Source organism: Gobius niger (genome assembly GCF_951799975.1).
Source record: "Gobius niger genome assembly, chromosome: 1".
In the NCBI taxonomy this organism is placed as follows: Eukaryota; Metazoa; Chordata; class Actinopteri; order Gobiiformes; family Gobiidae; genus Gobius; species Gobius niger.
The window spans coordinates 37,012,885-37,032,828 of NC_136852.1; the positions used below are offsets into that span (position 1 = coordinate 37,012,885).

Here is a 19,944-nt window from a genome sequence, read left to right on the forward strand (position 1 = left end):
GCTCATCACCGGGGCTGAAGTCACCAAGGTGGTGAGAAAGCTCCTCGGTGGCAAGGCTCCGGGGGTGGATGAGATTCGCCCTGAGTACCTTAAGTCTCTGGATGTTGTAGGACTGTCTTGGCTGACACGTCTCTGCAACATCGTGTGGCGGTCGGGGACAGTGCCCCTGGATTGGCAGACCGGGGTGGTGGTCCCTCTCTTTAAGAAGAAGGATCGGAGGGTGTGTTCCAATTACAGAGCAATCACCCTCCTTAGCCTCCCCGGTAAGGTCTACTCCAGGGTGCTGGAGAGGAGGATCCGGCCGATAGTTGAACCTCGGATCCAGGAGGAACAATGCGGTTTTCGTCCTGGTCGTGGCACACTGGACCAGCTCTATACCCTTCATCGGGTGCTCGAGGGTTCGTGGGAGTTCGCCCAACCAGTCCACATGTGTTTTGTGGATCTGGAGAAAGCGTTCGACCGCGTCCCTCGTGGTGCCCTGTGGGGGGTGCTCCGGGAGTATGGGGTCCGGGGCCCTCTGTTAAGGGCTGTCCGTTCCCTGTATGACCGCAGCAGGAGCTTGGTTCGCATTGCCGGCAGTAAGTCAGACCTGTTCCCGGTGCGTGTTGGTCTCCGCCAGGGCTGCCCTTTGTCACCGGTTCTGTTCATAACTTTTATGGACAGAATTTCTAGGCGCAGCCAGGGGCCGGAGGGTGTCCGGTTTGGGAGCCTCAGAGTCTCATCTCTGCTGTTTGCGGATGATGTTGTTCTGTTGGCTTCAACGAACCAGGACCTTCAGCGCGCTCTGGGGCGGTTTGCAGCCGAGTGTGTAGCGGCCGGGATGGGGATCAGCACCTCCAAATCCGAGGCCATGGTTCTCCACCGGAAAAAGGTGGTTTCCCCTCTTCAGGTCGGTGGGGAGTCCTTGCCTCAAGTGGAGGAGTTCAAGTATCTCGGGGTCTTGTTCACGAGTGAGGGACGGATGGAGCGTGAGATGGACAGACGGATCGGTGCGGCGTCAGCAGTGATGCGGTCGCTGTATCGGTCTGTCGTGGTGAAGAGGGAGCTGAGTCGGAGGGCAAAGCTCTCGATTTACCGATCGATCTACGTTCCCACCCTCACCTATGGTCATGAGATTTGGGTCATGACCGAAAGGACAAGATCGCGAATACAAGCGGCCGAAATGAGTTTCCTTCGCAGGGTGGCTGGGCGCACCCTTTGAGATCGGGTGAGGAGCTCAGTTACCCGGGAGGAGCTCGGAGTAGAGTCGCTGCTCCTTCACGTCGAAAGGAGCCAGCTGAGGTGGCTCGGGCATCTGTTCCGGACGCCTCCTGGTCGCCTCCCGCGGGAGGTGTTCCAGGCATGTCCTAGTGGGACAAGGCCTCGTGGAAGACCCAGGACACGGTGGTGGGACTATGTCTCCGAGCTGGCCTGGTGTCGCCTCGGGGTCCCCCCAGAACAGCTGGAGGAGGTGTGTGTGGATCGGGAAGTTTGGGCATCTCTGCTGAGACTGCTGCCCCCGCGACCCGGCCCCGGATAAAGCGGAAGAAAATGGATGGATGGATGGCATCATGAGACAAAACACGCGGACCAAGCCAAGGATATGGACATGGAACAGAGGCTACAGAAGGTGGAGGAATTAAAACGAGGCCTTAAATCTCGGCAGGCCCTGTTCAGAAAAGCCAAATCACAAAGCGAGGCTGCTGTCAAGGCCAGTTTTATTTTGGCAGAAGAGATCGCTAAATCAGCCCGGCCATTCACTGAGGGGGATTTTATTAAAAACTGTATGCTAAAAGTTTGCCCAGACAAAAGGCAACTCTTTTCTAACGTGAGCCTGAGCAGAAACACCATTGCTCAGCGTGTGGACGAGCTGTCCATCAATCTAAAAGAGCAGCTTGTGAAAAAGGGAAAAGAGTTCATCGCATATTCCTTGGCTGTGGATGAGAGCACTGACATTTCTGACATTGCCCAGTTGTCGATCTTCATCCGCGGTGTGGACTCCAGCCTGAGCGTGACAAAGGAGTTTTTGGCGTTACGTCCAATGCATGACACAACTACAGGACACGACTTGTATGAAGAGGTGTCAAGATATGTAAATGAGATGGGACTGCCTTGGGAAAAACTCGTGGGTTTGACAACAGACGGAGCACCTGCGATGTGTGGACACAAGAGTGGACTGGTGGCAAGGATACGGCAGAAGATGCTGGAGGAAAACGTCCCAGGTGAGCTGACAGCTTATCATTGTATCATACATCAGGAGTCGTTGTGTGGAAAAGCCTTAAAAATGGAACATGTAATGAGCACCATTACACGCGCAGTTAACTTTATCAGAGCCAGAGGTTTAAATCACCGCCAGTTCAAGGCATTTCTGAGCGAGTTAGAAACGGAGCATGGTGATTTGCTCTATCACACTGAGGTGCGATGGCTAAGCCAGGGAAAGGTGCTGCAAAGATGCTTTGAGCTGCATGAGGAGATTTGTCTGTTCTTGGACAGTAAAGGGAAAGACACTACTCAACTCCGAGATGAAACATTTTTGTGTGAAATGGCATTTCTGTGTGACATCACGACTCATCTGAATGCAATGAACTTGCAGCTGCAGGGTCGGGGTCGTGTCATCTCTGATATGTACAGCACAGTGAAGGGTTTTAAAACCAAACTGACTCTGTGGGAGGCACAGATGCGGAAAGACAACTTGAGCCACTTTCCTTGCTGCCAGACCATGAAAGAAAAGCTCTCTGCCAGTGTGTTCCCGTGCGCACAGTTTGCCGATAAAATTAGTGTACTTGCTGCTGACTTTCGACGTCGATTTGCTGACTTTGAAGCACAAAAAAGCAGGTTTGAACTGCTCGGTAATCCATTTGCAGTTGACGTGGAAAGCTCACCACCAAACCTCCAAATGGAGTTGATCGAGCTCCAATGCAATGATGCACTGAAAGCAAAATATGCGGCGGTGGGTGCTACGGAGTTTGTCCGTTTCCTCCCCGAAACAATGCCCCAGTTGCGCATCCAGGCTGCTCAAACGTTGTCTATGTTTGGCAGCACATACTTGTGTGAACAACTGTTTTCTTTGATGAAGCTAAACAAAACATCACACAGAAGTCGACTTACTGCAGAACACCTCCACTCAATCCTGAGGATTTCCTCAGCCCAGAGCCTGGCCCCGAACATTGATGAACTTGTTCAAAAGATGAGACACCACCAAGTATCAGCCACAGCTTCAAAAACGTGAACATTACTGTGCAATGACGTATTTAGAGTTTTTACTCTACTAACTAAAAGTTAAATATTTGTTTTCACACTACATGTGACTTGTGAAAAATGTTTCATGTTAATAGATTTTTGCACTTTATTATTGTATTTCAATCCAATTTGTTTTAAAAATATTTCAGTTGAGTGAATTATAGAAAATGATATTATTTATTTCTTTGAAGTAAATTTAGGCCATTTTTGTTACTGATGGTGCCTTGAATAATACAGCTTCATTCATTTAATGTTCATGTTTTGGGGATTTTTACATAAAGCTTTTGTCCCTGTTCAAAATTAAAATTTACTGACAGAGCCATAAGAAATTATTTATTTATTTGATCATATAGTAATATATTTTTAGGTTTTCAGTCTGTTTAATGGGGATCACTAGACTATCTGCGGTCATTACATTTTTTTCAATGAACATTCGATCAGTCCGGCCCTTGGCTTGTTCCTAAATTTTTCATTTGGCCCCCCATCCATTTGACTTTGACACCCCTGATATAGTATATATATATATATATATATATATAATTTTTTATAAAGTCCCTCCTTCCCAGATCTCAGCTACTACTCAGAGTCTAGTCTCCTCCCGCATTGACCAATGAGACAAACTTTTCCTGTGAACCAGCCTGTCAGGTCCAATCAGGAGGGAAGGTGGAGGGGCTTGATCGTTCATTTTGCAAACTAAGAAGGGCTGCTCTGGTTAAAGAGGGGAGGAATTGGATTGTTTACTTTCAGCGCTCATCACTTTGCAAACTTACAGACTATCACTTTAAAGGGTCACAAAAGATAGTTTTGTCGGCTAAAACACCAGCTGTGTTTTCATTGGTTGTTTCAGGGAGAGAAGGACTTCTACGTTGGAAACGAAGCCCAGAAAAAGAGAGACGTCCTGGACCTGACCAACCCCATCGAGCGCGGCCTCATCACCCACTGGGACCACATTGAAGGGGGTACTGCAAATACTACTGCTACTACTACTACTATTGAATAAAGGGTGGGCCAACTCACCTTCAATCTGGCCCGCAAAAGATTAAAGGGCCCCATATGCATTGCCTGAACAGGGGAAAGTCTATTTCATTGACATGAAAAGAGATAAAAAGAGACTCATAACTGCAGCTATTTTTGTTTTGTTTGCTTTTAAAAAATCAGTTTAGGCAATTACAGTCTATTTGAGAATTGTACTTTATAGTTTATTGGTTTATTTGGTAGGGACAGTGCCATGGTCTGGCCCTCTGGACAAGTTAAAAAACCCAAGGTGGCCCGTGCATCAAAAGGTTTGCCCATATCTGTGATAGAGCCTTCTCTTTGAAACAGCGCCCTCTTTCGGCCAGGTTTCATTAGTACGACAGTTGAAGTGGAGACTAAAAGCACACGTCTTAAACATGTGTTTTTAGAAGTGTATACCTTCATATTTATCTTTATTTTCAAATGATTTCCATGTGACTGCACTAAAATGATGCTACTGTGAAGCACATTGGTCAACTCAAGATTTGTTTTTATTCATGTACCGTGGTTATATAAATACATTTGAAATGAATTGACCAGTGAACATTTCCAAAAGTCCATGACTCTGATGCAAAGCCTTGTCTCTGTTTTTAGCATCTGTCCTGTGGATCATCTATAAGTTTTGGCAACAGTGAGAGGTGCTTTGGCCGTTGTCTGTTTGTCTAGTATAAACAGACTTCAGGCAGCTGTCATCGTTCCCTTATCATCCACGGCCAGCAGGGGGAGCAAGTGCACTGTTAAAAATACCTGGAGACACAGATAGACAGCAACAAGTTCTCAAGTGGATTCTGTTATTCTTTTAAAGATACAGCGACAAATATTTGTTTTCAGCGGTGTGGTGTTAAGAATCTACTTTTTGAGTTTGTGCAAAAGAAATATATTTGATGCTTGGATTGTTTCCTTAATGGGGGTAGATGCAGGTTGGTCATTTTATACTCACTACTTCCACCTCAGGTCATACATGTAACTGCACCTTCTATATTAAGCTCATGCGTGACGGCACTTTGGACCCGAATTAACACCTTTTTGAGTGACAGTGCAGGATTTTAGAGGCAGTTGTGGAGAACAGGTCTGAGCTCATTCTACACATTAGGACATGGCTGGAACATGTAGGGGGAGGAAAATACAAAATGTACACATTTTTAAACTCTGTATAGTCCCTTTAATTCTCACAGTGACACTAAGTTTAGACCATGGGCGTAGGTTTGCTGTCAATATTGGTGGAAACATTTACGCTCTGAACTCTTCTGCTCGTGTTCTTGCTGCGAATGTAAATGCTCAGAAAGGAAAAGGTGTGACACAATAGGAACTGTCATTGCCGAGCCAAAGTTGGTGATGACATGTCCACACCAGGCCTTAAGGAAGTGAACGCCCATGGCTGAAACTTTTACCATGTCTCTGGTGCTACCCATTTGTTTGTCATTTATACTGTGTGCTTCCTGAAGGCAGCCACAAAAGTACTTTCACTTTAATTACCTTAATTTGAGGTGAACTGGTTTGTCCCTCGGTGAGTGTTTTCTCTTTATTCTTATATTCCAAGATTTAGACAAAATGTCTGAGAGACACAACAGATGTGTTTTAGGAAATGAACTTAGTGCTGTGCATAATTGGACAAATTGAATTAATTATCAGTTATTATTTTTAATTTCTTCTGATTTGAATAGGCAAGGTGATAGTTTTCTGTTTTTCTCTCAAAGATATTGTTAATAATCCAGTATTCAAATCTCATATTTAAATATACTAAGCTGTGATACTTTTCAATTATGAAAAATGTGTAAAAATAAAATGAGGAATTGTCATTCATCAGTTATTTTGCCTACACTGCTAAAGTAATATGAAAAAATAATATAATTCTATTTGTTGAATGTCTTAAAAAATAAAAGAAATCTATCATACACTGCACTTTCTTGACAAGTCAGAAGTGCTCATTTCAAAATTTAAGATAATTGATACCAGCATCTATATACCACTGGCATTTCTTTTGAGAGTATCTCTAGTCTAGATAATAATAGAGATGATTTTTGTTTAGATATTGTTGACTGAATGGGTTGGCTTGACTTGAGTTTTTACTTTGACCTCAATCCTCAGCAGTTTAAGAATATCAGACCTGTTTCACACACTATAGGGCTTGGTCTAGAATCCGCCCTGGAGCTTGTGATTTAAACACTTTTATATTTGAAAGCAAGAACAAGATGAAACTTTTAAAGATGGAAGTGAGATACCCTCAACCCAATCAACCCAGTCTAGTTGAGAAAACAAAGTCACTGCTCCAAGGATGTCTCAGCCTGCACAAACCCATAGATTAGACTTTAGACATAGCTGATTAACTTCTGCATCTTTACCATTTCCTGTTTCAGCGGCTTGAATCTGCTGCTGACGATTGCAAAATGGCTGAAGTACCTGGTGAGTTCATTTAAAACATACAGAACCAACAGGGACATGGAAACATGGATAACATCACTTCTTTAAGATGTCCAGTATCATCATACACTGTAAATAAAAACTGCTCACCACAAACATGACAGCATTTTAGTTATTATTCATTCTTAATGTAAGATGCTTTGAAATCACTCTCCAACCACCAGGGGACTCTCACACTGTGCTTCTCACATAGCGCCACCTTATGGACACAATGGGCCTTGACCAGCGTTGGTCGAGGCGGGACTTCGATCTTGTGTACACACAACCTTATAGGGAAAAAGTGGGTTGGCGGAGGAGTGTGCTACAAGCAGCGCTTGCTGCATTACCTTTGGTCGATCTCCTCTAAGGGCACTGTCCACGCTAGCCTTTACATAGTATCATTACATTATTGACCATTCAAAGTTCTGAGAAGTACCAGTAGCACTCATTTAAGGCGTAGACTATTTCTGAAAGCTTCCAGCCAGCCAAATTGTCTTTATTGCCCATGATACAGAAAGGTGCTGCCCCTAGAAACCACTGTATCTGTAATTTTACTCACACCATTGTGAGCTCTACACATATTAAAATGCACCAGAACAGAGTGTATTTTATGAATTTCATGAATAGCCATTTTTGACAACAGTAAAAGAACCAACTGAAAATATTACATATTACATCTGAATTCATAAAATCTTCCAACAACAATTGATGTACAATTGACTGTACTTCTGACATATGTACAGTGCCAAATACTTTTTCATATATCTTCATGCATGTTCCCTTCTAAATGGATAAAGTAATACCCATACCTAAAAATAAATCACTATCATTTTCATGCACCTAAAACTGCCCCATTCGTCTCCTACTGTTACTGAGTAAAATCATGGGCCATTTTGGACTCTAAAATCAACAAATCCACCAAACCTCCACAAAAACACGGCAAAGACATTCAGAAGTATCCAGACAGACAATATGGAAGAGAAACCACAAATGCAGTTAGCAGAAAAAGTGAGGGTATTTAACAAGTGCAGGAAACCAAACTTCATAGACTATGTTATCATAGACAGTAAGCTATCATGGAAACAACATGTAAATCAGATTTCTACCAAAATGGGTTCTGCAGTAGCGTCTATCAAAATGTGTGCACCTTTCCTAAATCAACATGCACTGAAGCAGTTCACTCAAGCACTGTTGTTATCTCATTTGGAATATTGTCCAACAGTTTGGTCGCCTATTAATGCTGACATGATCGAAAAACTACAAAAGATCCAGAACAGAGCTGCATGTTTAGTATGAAAAAGAGTTATAACATAGATATATATGTAAGAGCAAATGTAAGAGAAACGCATCAACATCTGAAAAGGTTTGTCTGTGAAAGAGCGACTACTGCAGTATATTCATTACCCACTTTCATGTGTAATGTTTCAGAAACTCAGACTCCATTTATACTATATAAACATCTAGAATTCAGCATAGGAAAACATGGATATAACACCAGACATGCCATTGGAAGAAATATACATTGCCAAAAGTGAGTACTAATGCTAGAAAACATACATCAATATTTAGGGCGACGTATGAATGGAATTGACTTCCAATACACAAAAGTACATCTATAAAATAATCTTAAAGGGGTTAGATGCAAGTTTGTGATTTATACTCACTACTGCCATCTCAGGCCTTATGTGTAACTGCAGCTTCTATATTAAGCTTGTGCATGACGGCACTTCAGACCCGAATTAACACCTTTTTGAGTGACAGTGCAGGATTTTAGAGGCAGTTGTGGTGAACAGGTCTGAGCTCATTCTACACATTAGGACATGGCTGAACATGTAGGGGGAGGAAAATACATCATTTTAACATTTTTAAACTCTGTATAGTCCCTTTAAGAGATTATCTTTGTGGTAATGGAGGATGTCAATATACAGTACAATATAATTCATTTGTCATTGTAGACGGTTGTTTGTGAATTTGTCGAACTTCATTCAGTTCATAGTTTCCCAGACAGAATAGCAGCATCTTGCTGCTGCTAATGGAATCCCTAATACCAAATACATAATAAACAAGCTTCAGAAGGGCGGAGAGAGAGGCAGCAGCCCTCGCTGAGACTCAGCTTCAGGCTGAAACAGTGGACACGTTGGACACCACTCAAATGCGCAAATTTAACGAATAAAAATAATTTCAATGATCATAAACTTTCACATTGGCTGCGGAGAAGTTGCAGAGTTCGGCAGTAGTTGTAAGGAAATGATAGCTTATTGGAACAGTTGCTACAGTTGCAGGATTCTTGGATGGGGTGAATAAATGTAAGTTTGCTTTGCGCTCTGTTTGTGAAATGTGCTTCTATCTTGGGCTGAGCTGTACACGAGGAACAACGATGCAAAAAGGAAACACAGGTCTTACTACCACGACCACCTCTGATGCTCTTCATTCATCAGGAGGTAAACGCTGCCCAGCGGTAGTGACACACAATGACTTGTAAACACAGCCGTTTTTGACTTTGTTGGCGTAACAAATGCAGCCGCTCATGACAGCTGCTTGCATCCATGCGTGTGCACAAACCTGTGCATAAATGAGCAACCGTGATGAGCTCTGACCCACTTCCTTCCAGCATGCTGAAGGGCTTTTTCGCACATGGGAATGGTCCGGATGGACAAACGTGAGTGCGCCTTTAGAGGTGACTGAGCAACGAAGGCGCTTGATGAAGTCAGCTGCTTGTACACACCACCGCCAACTCATGTTTTTCACTAGAACAAGATTGTGTTTGTGCAAGATCAAAGGCACGCCTCAACCAACGCCATCCTTGCGCCAGGCGAAAGATCGGCCCAAGATACAAATACAGGACAAATTATTACATTAAATTTAAACTACTTGAAATGTCAATTTTACAGACACACACAAAGACAAACATGTTTCCTATTCAAACAGTTGAATGTAATCATGAATGTAAGTTATTATCAATAATTGTACGATTTTTGCTTTTTCGCACAGATAAATTAAGAATTCTATTGTTTGGAAAGAGTGATGACAAAAAGATCAAGCTCATGAACTTCATAACTGGGAATCAAAGCAGAAAACCCGACTTGGAAGCTTCAGGCGAGTGGAAAGGGAACCATCTGAAAGTTGTGAGGACCCCAGACCTGTTCACTCTGTCGGTGGAGAAAGTCATTGGAGAAATTAAGAACTGTGTGTGTCTGTGTTCACCTGGACCCAACGTCCTGCTGCTGTTGGTGAAACCTTCAGAATTCACAGAGAAGGACAGAGAAACTCTCAACTTCATCCTGAGTCTGTTTGGTCCTGATGCCTTTACACACGCCATGGTTGTTATAACTCATAATGATAAGGAAAACATCTGCGTTAATGAGGTCCTTTGTGATTGTAATGGAAGATTTCACAACATGTTTGAAGAAAACCACGATATCTTAATGACAAACATTGAGATTATTGTTCAAAAAAACAAAGGCTCCTTCCTTACAATCACAAAGAAAACGGATATCGAAAATACTAATATACCACCATCTCTGAACCTGGTCCTGTGTGGGAGCAGAGGAGCAGAGAAGAGCTCAGTAGTTCAGTCCATTGTAAGTCAGGCTGCAGCTCCCAGCCCAGGGCAGTGTGTCAAACACCAGGGAGAGGTGTGTGGGCGCTGGGTGTCTCTGGTGGAGCTGCCGGCTCTGTCTGGAAAACCTCTGGAGGCAGTGATGCAGCAGTGCCTCAGCTGCATCTCCCTCTGTGGTCCTGAGGGCGTCCATGCCTTCATCCTGGTTCTACCGGTGGGTCCCCTCACCGATGAAGACAAGGCAGAGCTACAGACCATCCAGGACACATTCAGCTCTGCAGTCAATCCCTTCACTATGATTCTGTTCACTGTGGACTCAGACCCCACTGCTCCAGCTAAGATCGCCTTTGTTCAAAGAGACAGAGACATCCAGGAGCTGAGTCAGAGCTGTGGACGACGATTTGACTTCTTTCACCTCAGTGACAAAAACCAGGTCCAGAAGTTGATCGACATGAGTGCTCCAAAAGAACAGCCTCACATGTACACAACAGGAATGTTTTGGTCAGCACAAGCGGAAAAAATCAAACAACAAACTAATCTCCTAAAGACTTCCATTTGCAGTAAGTACTTTACAGTTTACTGTTTTAACAAAAAATATGGGAGGCAATTACATTAAAGTGAACTTAATTGCCACTATGATAACTCCGGTCTAAGCTTTCGAACATAATACAGGCAGAACTCTGTGGCTATAATGCATTTAATGCCGCCCTCCTTTAACCTTTTGACATTTTGCCATACTATGGACCATAAGCATTATATTTAATTGAAATGTTACGTGAAAGACACACAGTAAGTGACACACAATCATGAGGTGAAATTCAATTCATTAATGATTTGATTTTTGTTTTTTATAAATAAAAAACTGAGAAGTAGGGTTTGCAAAAGTAGCTATACCCCTTTCCTATTAGTGCAACCAACTGCCTTCTTCAGTTGCCTGATGATTTGTGAATGATCACATGTTGACCCAATGACTACATAGAGTCTACCTGTGTGTAATTTAATGTCAGTTCAAATACAGCTGCTCTGTGATGGTCTCAGGTCTGTTAGAGACTATTGTGGAGCAGAAGCATCATGAAGTCCAAGAACACGCCAGACAGGTCTGGATAAAGTTATTGAGAAGTATAAAGCTGGGTTAGGTTATAAAAACATCTCTCAAAGTGCAGTTAAATACACCATCAGGAATAGAAAGAGTCTGGCATCACTGCAAACCTACCAAGACCCGGCCGTCCTCCTAAACTTACTGACCGAACAAGGACAGCACTGACCACAGCTGTTACCAAGAAGCCTACACTGCACAAATAAGGCCATTTTGACAGAGTGGCTAGAACAAGCCATTTTTAAAAGAAAACCATAACAGCAAACAGGACTTCTTGTAGTTTTTTTTCATTTAAAATTGCCACTTTTCCTTGTGCAGTGTATGGCTGTATCCGAATGTCCACACTATTCCCTCTATAGTGCACTATATAGCAGAGGTGGGAGACTCGAGTCACATGACTTGACTCGAGTCAGACTCGAGTCGCAATTTTAGGGACTTGAGACTTACTTGACCAAAGCTCCGAAAAGACTTGACTTGACTTGGACTTGCTGTTTGTGACTCGAGACTTAACTTGGACTTGAGGCCAATGACTCTCAATGACTCGCTGTGACTTTATAGTTATTTATTAGAGTGAAACTGTCGAAAGATCAGGATTCATTTCGTAAAAGCGGCGCATCTATGTTTACATATGGTAATTAGCCACATGCGTGTTCGGTTTCCCAACACAGCACTTCTAATCAACACAGCGCGTAAAGGCAGGAGGAAATACGAGGTCGAAATACATGCATTAAAAGTTTTCTAAACCGAGTGAAGCGGTTACGGACAGAACAACTTTTGAAACAATGGGCTGGACCTACAGCGCAGACGGAGCCTCCAGAACCACCATGTAAGAGCTGATTCATCAACAGGAATCTTGGGGCTTTTCGATGTTTTAAGGCGTTCACACAAAGTTGACAGCATTTAATGGCTCTTTTACGCATCCGCCACAGCCCAGTGACAGCGGGACTGAAGGCTACGCGGAATCTACTTTGAGCAGGGGCGAATCCGAGTATACAGGGGCTGGGGCATTACAGGGGAACCACTGACAGAAAAACTGACAGAAACTAACAAAAATAAAATATTATTTTATATTTATGTTTCAGACTGCAGGGAAAAGCAGCTCATATTTAAAATACTATATTTCATATTTTTTAAGTCGCCCCCCGGGCCCCCTTCCTTAAAATGCTGTCCCAGCAATTTCGTACATAGACTGTTTATTTATAATACATATGTTTTGAATGTTGTGGCGTTTAAATATTAATTAGACTTTAAATCCAAATCCATGAGTTTTTAAAAGTTTGATTTTAGCCTAAATTTTCAAAATTACGGTATCTTGAGAAAGCACTTGTTATTTTCAAGATTAAACACATGAAGAGTAGACACGCTGGCGTTTGTGACTTGAGGTGACTTGCCGGCTAAAGCAAGACTTGACTTGACTTGACTTTACAAAAGCTATGACTTGACTTGACTTGACTTGACCCCATGACCGATTGACTTGGACTTACTTGGGACTTGGACCTTCACGACTTGGACTTGACTCGAGACTTGCATTTAGTGACTTACTCCCACCTCTGCTATATAGTGCTCACGCCATTTTGTAGGGGTGTCCTAATGTCCAGAGAGAAAAAAGTAGTCCACTCGAAATTTCCCACAATGCATCTCGAAAAGTAGTGAGCATCGATGGTCACTAAACGGGTCAATATAGACCACAATGCATTGCGAGAGTGGGAGAAGAAGGCCTGACAGAGACAGGTCTTTGAACTAAACAACACGACTGAAGTAAATCAGCTGTTTCAGTCGTGTGTTTGTATTTCTCATGAATAAACGACCAAAATATAACCGGTTACGGTGAAAAGATGCTAACGTTAGCTTCTTACCTTTAGCTTGCGCTGTTAAATGACCGACAGCTTCCTCTCAAATAATCCAAGCCATTCACGTAAAATACATGTGAAATAAAGCGTATCTGACTCGTATTTATCCATAAATATTCCACTGTCTCTGAGTTTGGTCTTTATCACAGAAATACTTTATTTATACTTATTTTCAATTAATTTAGTTTTATTATTATTATTTTATTATTTTCTAATTATTTATTATTATTATTTTTTGTTGTTATTTTTACTCTTTATTTTTATTTTATTTTATTTTTTCCTTTCTTCCTCAAGCGCCAGCCTCTGACACCCACCATGACAATTCCCATAATTAATATTACTAAAACTCACGCGCACACGCACACACACACACACACACACACACACACACACCCACACACACACACACACACACACACACACACACACACACACACACACACACACACACACACACACACACACACACACACACACACACACACACACACACTCTCTGTCCAAGGGGAAAACAAAGAAAAATACCTATACAATGTACACAATACACGTGTCCACTCTTGTTGTCTTTGTCTCCCCACCCATCAATGTATGCACATAGCTCTGCTGCCTTTGTTTGTATTTGTGTAAAAACTCAATAAAAAATAAATAAATAAAAAAATAAAATAAAAAGAAATACTTTATTCCCAGAGTTTAGCGATCTTCTAGCAGATGAAGTGCACTCAATCTGCTGGCGCTTCGGACACCTGCCTGTGACCTACTTTCGGCACGTCTCTGAGCTAACGCTGGGGTGACTTTTTTTTCCTTCCTTTTTTTGTGATGATAGTTTTAATTTAAATTTAAATGACATATAAAATGCCTGTAAAAGTGCCAAAACAGTCGTTCTGTTTCATAAAATAAACGTTTGTAACAATAAATAAATTCAGATTAACAAAAAAAAAAAAAAACATAACTGCATGCCGCAGCGCGCGTGACGTCACCCAGCGGTGGAGAAAGTAGTGGCTTGTAGTGGCCGAATCGCCAACAGAATCAGTGACTATATAGTCGACTATATTGTGCGGGCCTATGTAGTGAATGAGGGGTTAGGGAGTAGGGTGGACATTTGTATACAGCCTATGACTAATTTTTACTTGTCAGAAAAAAATTGAATTTCATTTCACTTCATGATTGTGTGTCACTTTGTGTGTGTCTTTCACGTAAAATTTTAATTAAATATATTTACGTGTGTATGGTCTGCATAGCAAAATGTTGAAAAGTTAAAGGAGGGCCGATACAAACCCACTGTACTGTTTATATACTGGTTCACTTCAGTGCAATTGGCTATTGCTTTCTATTCAAAACTTCAAAAAAACTCCTCAAGGAACTGCCTGTCTATGCACATATTTTTCTCTCAGTGAAAGTCCTTGTAACAACTGAAAATGGAAAAACTGGTGGCAGAACAGTGAGTAGTAGAAGTAGAAAACATTTACCGTTATGAATGTGTTCTTGTAAATCAAGGTCTCAGAAATACAAGGAAAACAAGGAAACGTGAGCGTTTGTAGTTTGATTTAGCAGTAACAGTACTTTCAGTTTCAATGATACCCGTGACATACAGTGCCTCTCGAAAGTATTCATACACCTTGAACTTTTGCACATTTTGTCATGTTTACAACCCTAAACATAAAGATTTTATTTTGATTTTTTTACTGAACGTTCACACACAAGTAACAGACAACTGTGAAGTGAAAGCAAAATGATACATGATTCTGTTATTTTTCAAAAGTGAAAAGTGGGGCTTGCATAAGTATTCATACATCATGAATACTTTGTGGAACCCCCTTTTGCTATAATAACAGCACAAATCTTTTGGGGTCTGACTCTACAAGATTTGCACATGTAGAGACTGACATTTTAGCCCATTCCTCTTTACAAAACAACTCAAGCTCTGTCACATTAGAAGGAGAGCGTTTGTGAACAGCAGTTTTCAGATTATTCCACAGATTTTCAATAGGATTTAGGTCAGGACTTTGACTGGGTCATTCTAACACATTAAGATGTTTTTATTGAACCATTCCATTGTAGATTTATCTTTGTGCTCCGGGTCATTGTGCTGCTGAAGGTGAATCTCCGCCCCAGACTCAGCTCTCTTGCTGACTCCAGCAGGTTTTCCTCCAAAATGTCCCTGTATTTGGCTCCATCCATCTTCCCAGCTATTCTTACAATCTCCCCAGTCCCCGCTGAGGAAAAGCAGCCCCACAGCATGATGCTCCCCCCCGTATATTTGACACTGGGGATGGTGCACTCAGGACGATGAGCAATGTTAGGTTTGCTCCATACATAACGTTTTGCATTTGGGCCAAAAAGTTCAATTTTTGTCTCATCTGACCAAAGCTCCTTCTTCCACATGGAGCTGTGTCCTCCATATGACTTCTAGCAAACTTCAAACGGGATTTCTTATGGCCTCCTTTCAATAATGGCTTTCTTCTTCCACTCGTCCATGAAGGCCAGATTTGTGTAGAGTAAGACTTATAGTTGTCCCATGTACAGATTCCCCCAGCTCAGCGGCAGGACTTCACAGCTCCTCCAGAGTTATCTTGGGGCACTTGGTTGTATTTCTCACCAGTGCTCTCCTTGTTCAGTTTGTTAGTTTACGTGAATAGCCGTGTCTTGGTAAGTTGGCATTTCCGAATGATGGATTGAACAGTGCTCCAGAAGATGTTTAAATCTTGGGAAATCTTTGTATATGTCACGGGGCTTTGTGCCCCGAACCTTTAAAACAACTTGGTCCAAAGAGGAGTAGCTCTATTAAAACAACAATACAGAACGCAGATAAAAGTTTATAAAGTTTATTTACTAAAATAATAAAAGGGTTTAAAAGTGTAGTCCCAGCATCTAAAAAAAGGGGAATTTGTTTGTCGATAGGTGCGCCAGTCCATCCGGGGGGAAACGCTCTGCTGGTGTGGAGTGCGCCGTCCACGTCTGCGCGTAACGGGGGCTGGAAGTAGGACACAGGCCGTCAGGACAGTTGTTAAACTTTCACGAAAAAGTGTCAAACAGGACGCCCAAAACGCGCAAGAAGGCCACTTAGCTTAGAGGGGGATGGCGAACTCTCCCCCTCCACTGTTCCACCGGTGCGTCCGCTCTCCACAGCTCCTTCGTAGCTCCGATGGTGCCGCTCCGAGAGGGAAGCCTAGAAGACAGGCCGTCACTACTACAGGCCAGTGACAGTTGTGCCGCCGGCGTGTGCACTGAGTCCCGGCTGGTCCCCTCGCCCTCGTCTGGCTGCTCCGCAAATCCGCGTCAGAGTCCGGTGCCATGCGCTCCCCGACTGCTTGCTGTTCGGCGTCTGAAAAACTGTCTTCCACCCAACACGCACACCTGTGCCCAATTATTTACTGATGTCGTGGGCTGGGTCACTGTTCCCACTCGCTCTGGTCACGCCCAGCTCTCACACCCAGTCACCCCGTGACATATAACTTAACGCTGCTTTAAACTTCTCCACAGCTTTATCCCTGACCTCTCTGGTGCTCCTTGAGCTTCATGATGTTGATTAGTGACCAATACACTCCGACCACAGGTCTGAGGGCCTAAAAGAACAGCTGAAATTAAACTGAGAGTAGATTACACACAGGCGGCCTCTATTTAACCATTAGGCCAAGGTGTGAACATTCTGGAGTCATTAGGAATGTTATAAAGGCAATTTAATGCACTCAGAAAATGCTGTATGAATACTTATGCACACCCCACTTTTCACTTTTCTATTTTTTGAAAAATAACAGAATCATGTATCATTTCGCTTTCACTTCACAGTTGTCTGTTACTTGTGTGTGAAAGTTCAGTAAAAAAATAAAAATAAAATCTTTATGTTTAGGGTTGTAAACATGACAAAATGTGCAAAAGTTCAAGGTGTATGAATACTTACGAGAGGCACTGTAGTTGTGTTTAAAGTCTGCTTCCATTGGAAAAAAAACTCCAGTGAATTCATGGGAACTAGAAGCAATGCTGTAAATAGAGCTAACCACGCTTTTTTGTTGTTGCTGTCACAGGTGACCAAGAGAAACTGAGTCCTCAGACCCTCAGGATTGTGCTGATTGGGAAAACTGGCAGCGGAAAGAGCTCATCAGCAAACACCATTCTTGGACGAGATGATGAGGTTTTCAAAGCTGACTTAAGCCAAACATCAGTCACTAAAGTCTGTCAGAAAGAACTGAGTACAGTTGATGGACGCCATGTTGCGGTGGTGGACACTCCTGGGCTGTTTGACAGCACCATGTCCAATGAAGAAGTAATGGGTGAAATGTTGTCCTGTGTCAGTCTGTTGTCTCCTGGACCTCACGTCTTTCTGTTGGTGTTAGAAATCGGGAGATTCACAGCTGAAGAGAAAGAGACACTGAGACTTATTAAACACAATTTTGGGAAAGATGCAGAAAAGTTCACTATGATTCTCTTCACTCATGGAGACATGCTGAAACAGAAGAAACACAAGATGTCCCTCGATCAGTTCATCAAAGAAAAATGTGACGACTCTTGTAAGAAGTTGATCTCAGACTGTGGAAACAGGTACCATGTGTTTGATAATCTAGACGAGAATAATCAGGATCAGGTCACAGATCTGATAAAGAAGATTGATGACATGGTGTTAGAAAATGGAGGAGGCTGTTTCACCACAGAGATGTTTCAGGAGGCCGAGGCGGCCATCAAGAAAGAGATGAAGAGAATACTGCAGGAGAAAGAGGAGGAGATGGAGAGAGAAAGAGAGTTTCTGAAGAATAAATACAAACAGGAAATGGAAGAAATAAAACAGAAATTGGAAAAACAAAAAAATGAAATTGAAAAAGAAAGACTTGTTAGAGAAACAGAACTAAAAGAAAAGGAGCAGAAGATTGAAGAGGAGCGAGCGATACGAGAGAGAGAACAGAAGAAGAGAGAAGATGAGGACAAACAAAGGAAAGAACAAGAGGAACAGCAGCGACAGGACTGGGCAGATAAACACAGAGTGATGGAAGAAAAAATAAAATCATCTGAAGAGTCGAAAGAAACGATTGATCAAAAACTAAAAGAAACTAGAAAACAAATGGAACAAGAGCGAGAAGATTTAGAAAAGGAAAGACAAATGTGGTGGGAAAATCGAAGAAAAGAAGAAGACGAGAGACGAAAGGAAGAAAAACAAAGACTTAGAAAACTCCAGGAGGAAATCGAACAAGAGCGAGAAAGTGAGAGGATAAAGAGACAGGTGGAAGATCGAGTCAGACAAGAGCAAGAGAGAAAAGAAAGACACAAGTTGGAGGAAAAACATCAAAAACAAGTGGAGGAACTGAGAAATACATATGAAGAGAAGGCCAGGAAGAAAGCAGAGGAACTCAACGACTTCAAAGACAAAAAGAAAGAGGAAATGGAAGAACTGCTTAATCGTCACATAAAAGATGTGCAGGATCTTCAAAAACAATATGAAGATGAAAAGAATGACATACGCAAGAATTATGATACAACTCTGAATGAAAGTGAAGCTATTCTTAAAAACCAAATCACTGACTTACAGCACAAACAAAAACAGGAAATGAGTGAGATGGTGATTTGCATCTTGACTAAAAAGAAAAAGAACAGAAATGATATTCAGTCCATGAAGAAAAGACACCAAAAAGAAATAGAAAATGCTTATGAGGAACTTGAGGATGAATTTAAAAAGAAAGAAAGGAAAGGGCTGAAGGAACTGAAGACCAAGTTGGATAATGCCATCAAAGATCTGAAACATAACACAGTCAACAAAGAAGACCTTAAGAATGAAAAGAAAAGGCTGCGTTTAGAAAATGAAAATGAACAGCTGGAATTGAAAACAGCGCTTCTGAAAGAACAAACCGACAGTGAAGGTCCAAGAAAAGCTAAACTACAGAAAAAGCACCAACAGGAGTTAAGTGATTTCATGGAGAATCTCCTAAAGGAAAATGAAGCACTGATAGCTGAACTGAAGAGCAAACAGGAGAAGGAGATGAAAGAGCTTAAAGAAAAAATGACCCCTCAAAATGAGGAGAGCAGAAAAGAAACTGAAGAACTGGAAAAGAAACATACTGAGGAAATGAAGGAGTTAAAAGACAAACTTTTAACTCCTGAAGAAAAGCCATGCTCTATTTCATAAGGAAACAAACATGTTACTGATGTTTAAAGAAAACAAATTAAATCCAAAAGAATTCAACAGATTCCATTACGCTTATAAGGAAGATCAAATGGATAAAATATGCATACATGGTACAATGTTGAATCATAAATAAAGAGTGCAGATATATGTATTTTTAACTTGTTAATTTCATTGATTCTGTTTGATTTGTCTTAATGGGAGTGACAGACTGCTGCACAATTTACTTCCTATATACTTAAAGTTGTTGACACAGATCTGAATAGAACGGTTTTCCGCCTGATTTTAAAGATGATTGCAGTTGAAGACCGCATAGACTGTTCTGTCGATGATTCTGTTACTACTACTGTCTTGACTTTTCTTAATCAATATTCATCAATGTGTTTCATAATCCTGTTGTTTTTGCTGCCCATGCCAACATATCAACAAAAATGGGTCTTTATTTTTGTGTTGTCTTAATACATAATGAAACGTACACATATAAAAAAAAAGTTTGTATTGTTTCACAAAGCTTATTTTGTAATTCTAATTTCTCCGTTAATTACATTTAAAATAAATAAATAATACGTTTAAGTTGTAAGTGGTGTTTAATGGGTGATATGTGGGCCTTGACTTGACTCTTTTACTCACCACTGCAACAAGTGTTTTCAATTTTATAATTAAACCAAAATAATGACTAGCCAATAACTAATTACAAAGA

The 19,944-nt window shown here is 41.8% G+C and overlaps 2 protein-coding genes across 2 annotated transcripts in view; both read left to right on the forward strand.

The window, feature by feature from the left end:
- The window catches only part of LOC306973710 (GTPase IMAP family member 8-like), a gene marked incomplete at its 3' end in the record, with an annotated part of 60,774 nt that overhangs the window by 26,133 nt on the left and 14,697 nt on the right, over positions 1 to 19,944 (forward strand). The window lies entirely within an intron of this gene.
- LOC306968517 (uncharacterized protein) lies at positions 9,836 to 19,545 on the forward strand. Its single transcript, XM_079563922.1, has 2 exons — positions 9,836 to 10,752; positions 17,161 to 19,545. The coding sequence occupies exons 1-2, from the start codon at positions 9,951 to 9,953 to the stop codon at positions 19,245 to 19,247; spliced, it is 2,889 nt and encodes a 962-aa protein (XP_079420048.1). The 5' UTR covers positions 9,836 to 9,950; the 3' UTR covers positions 19,248 to 19,545.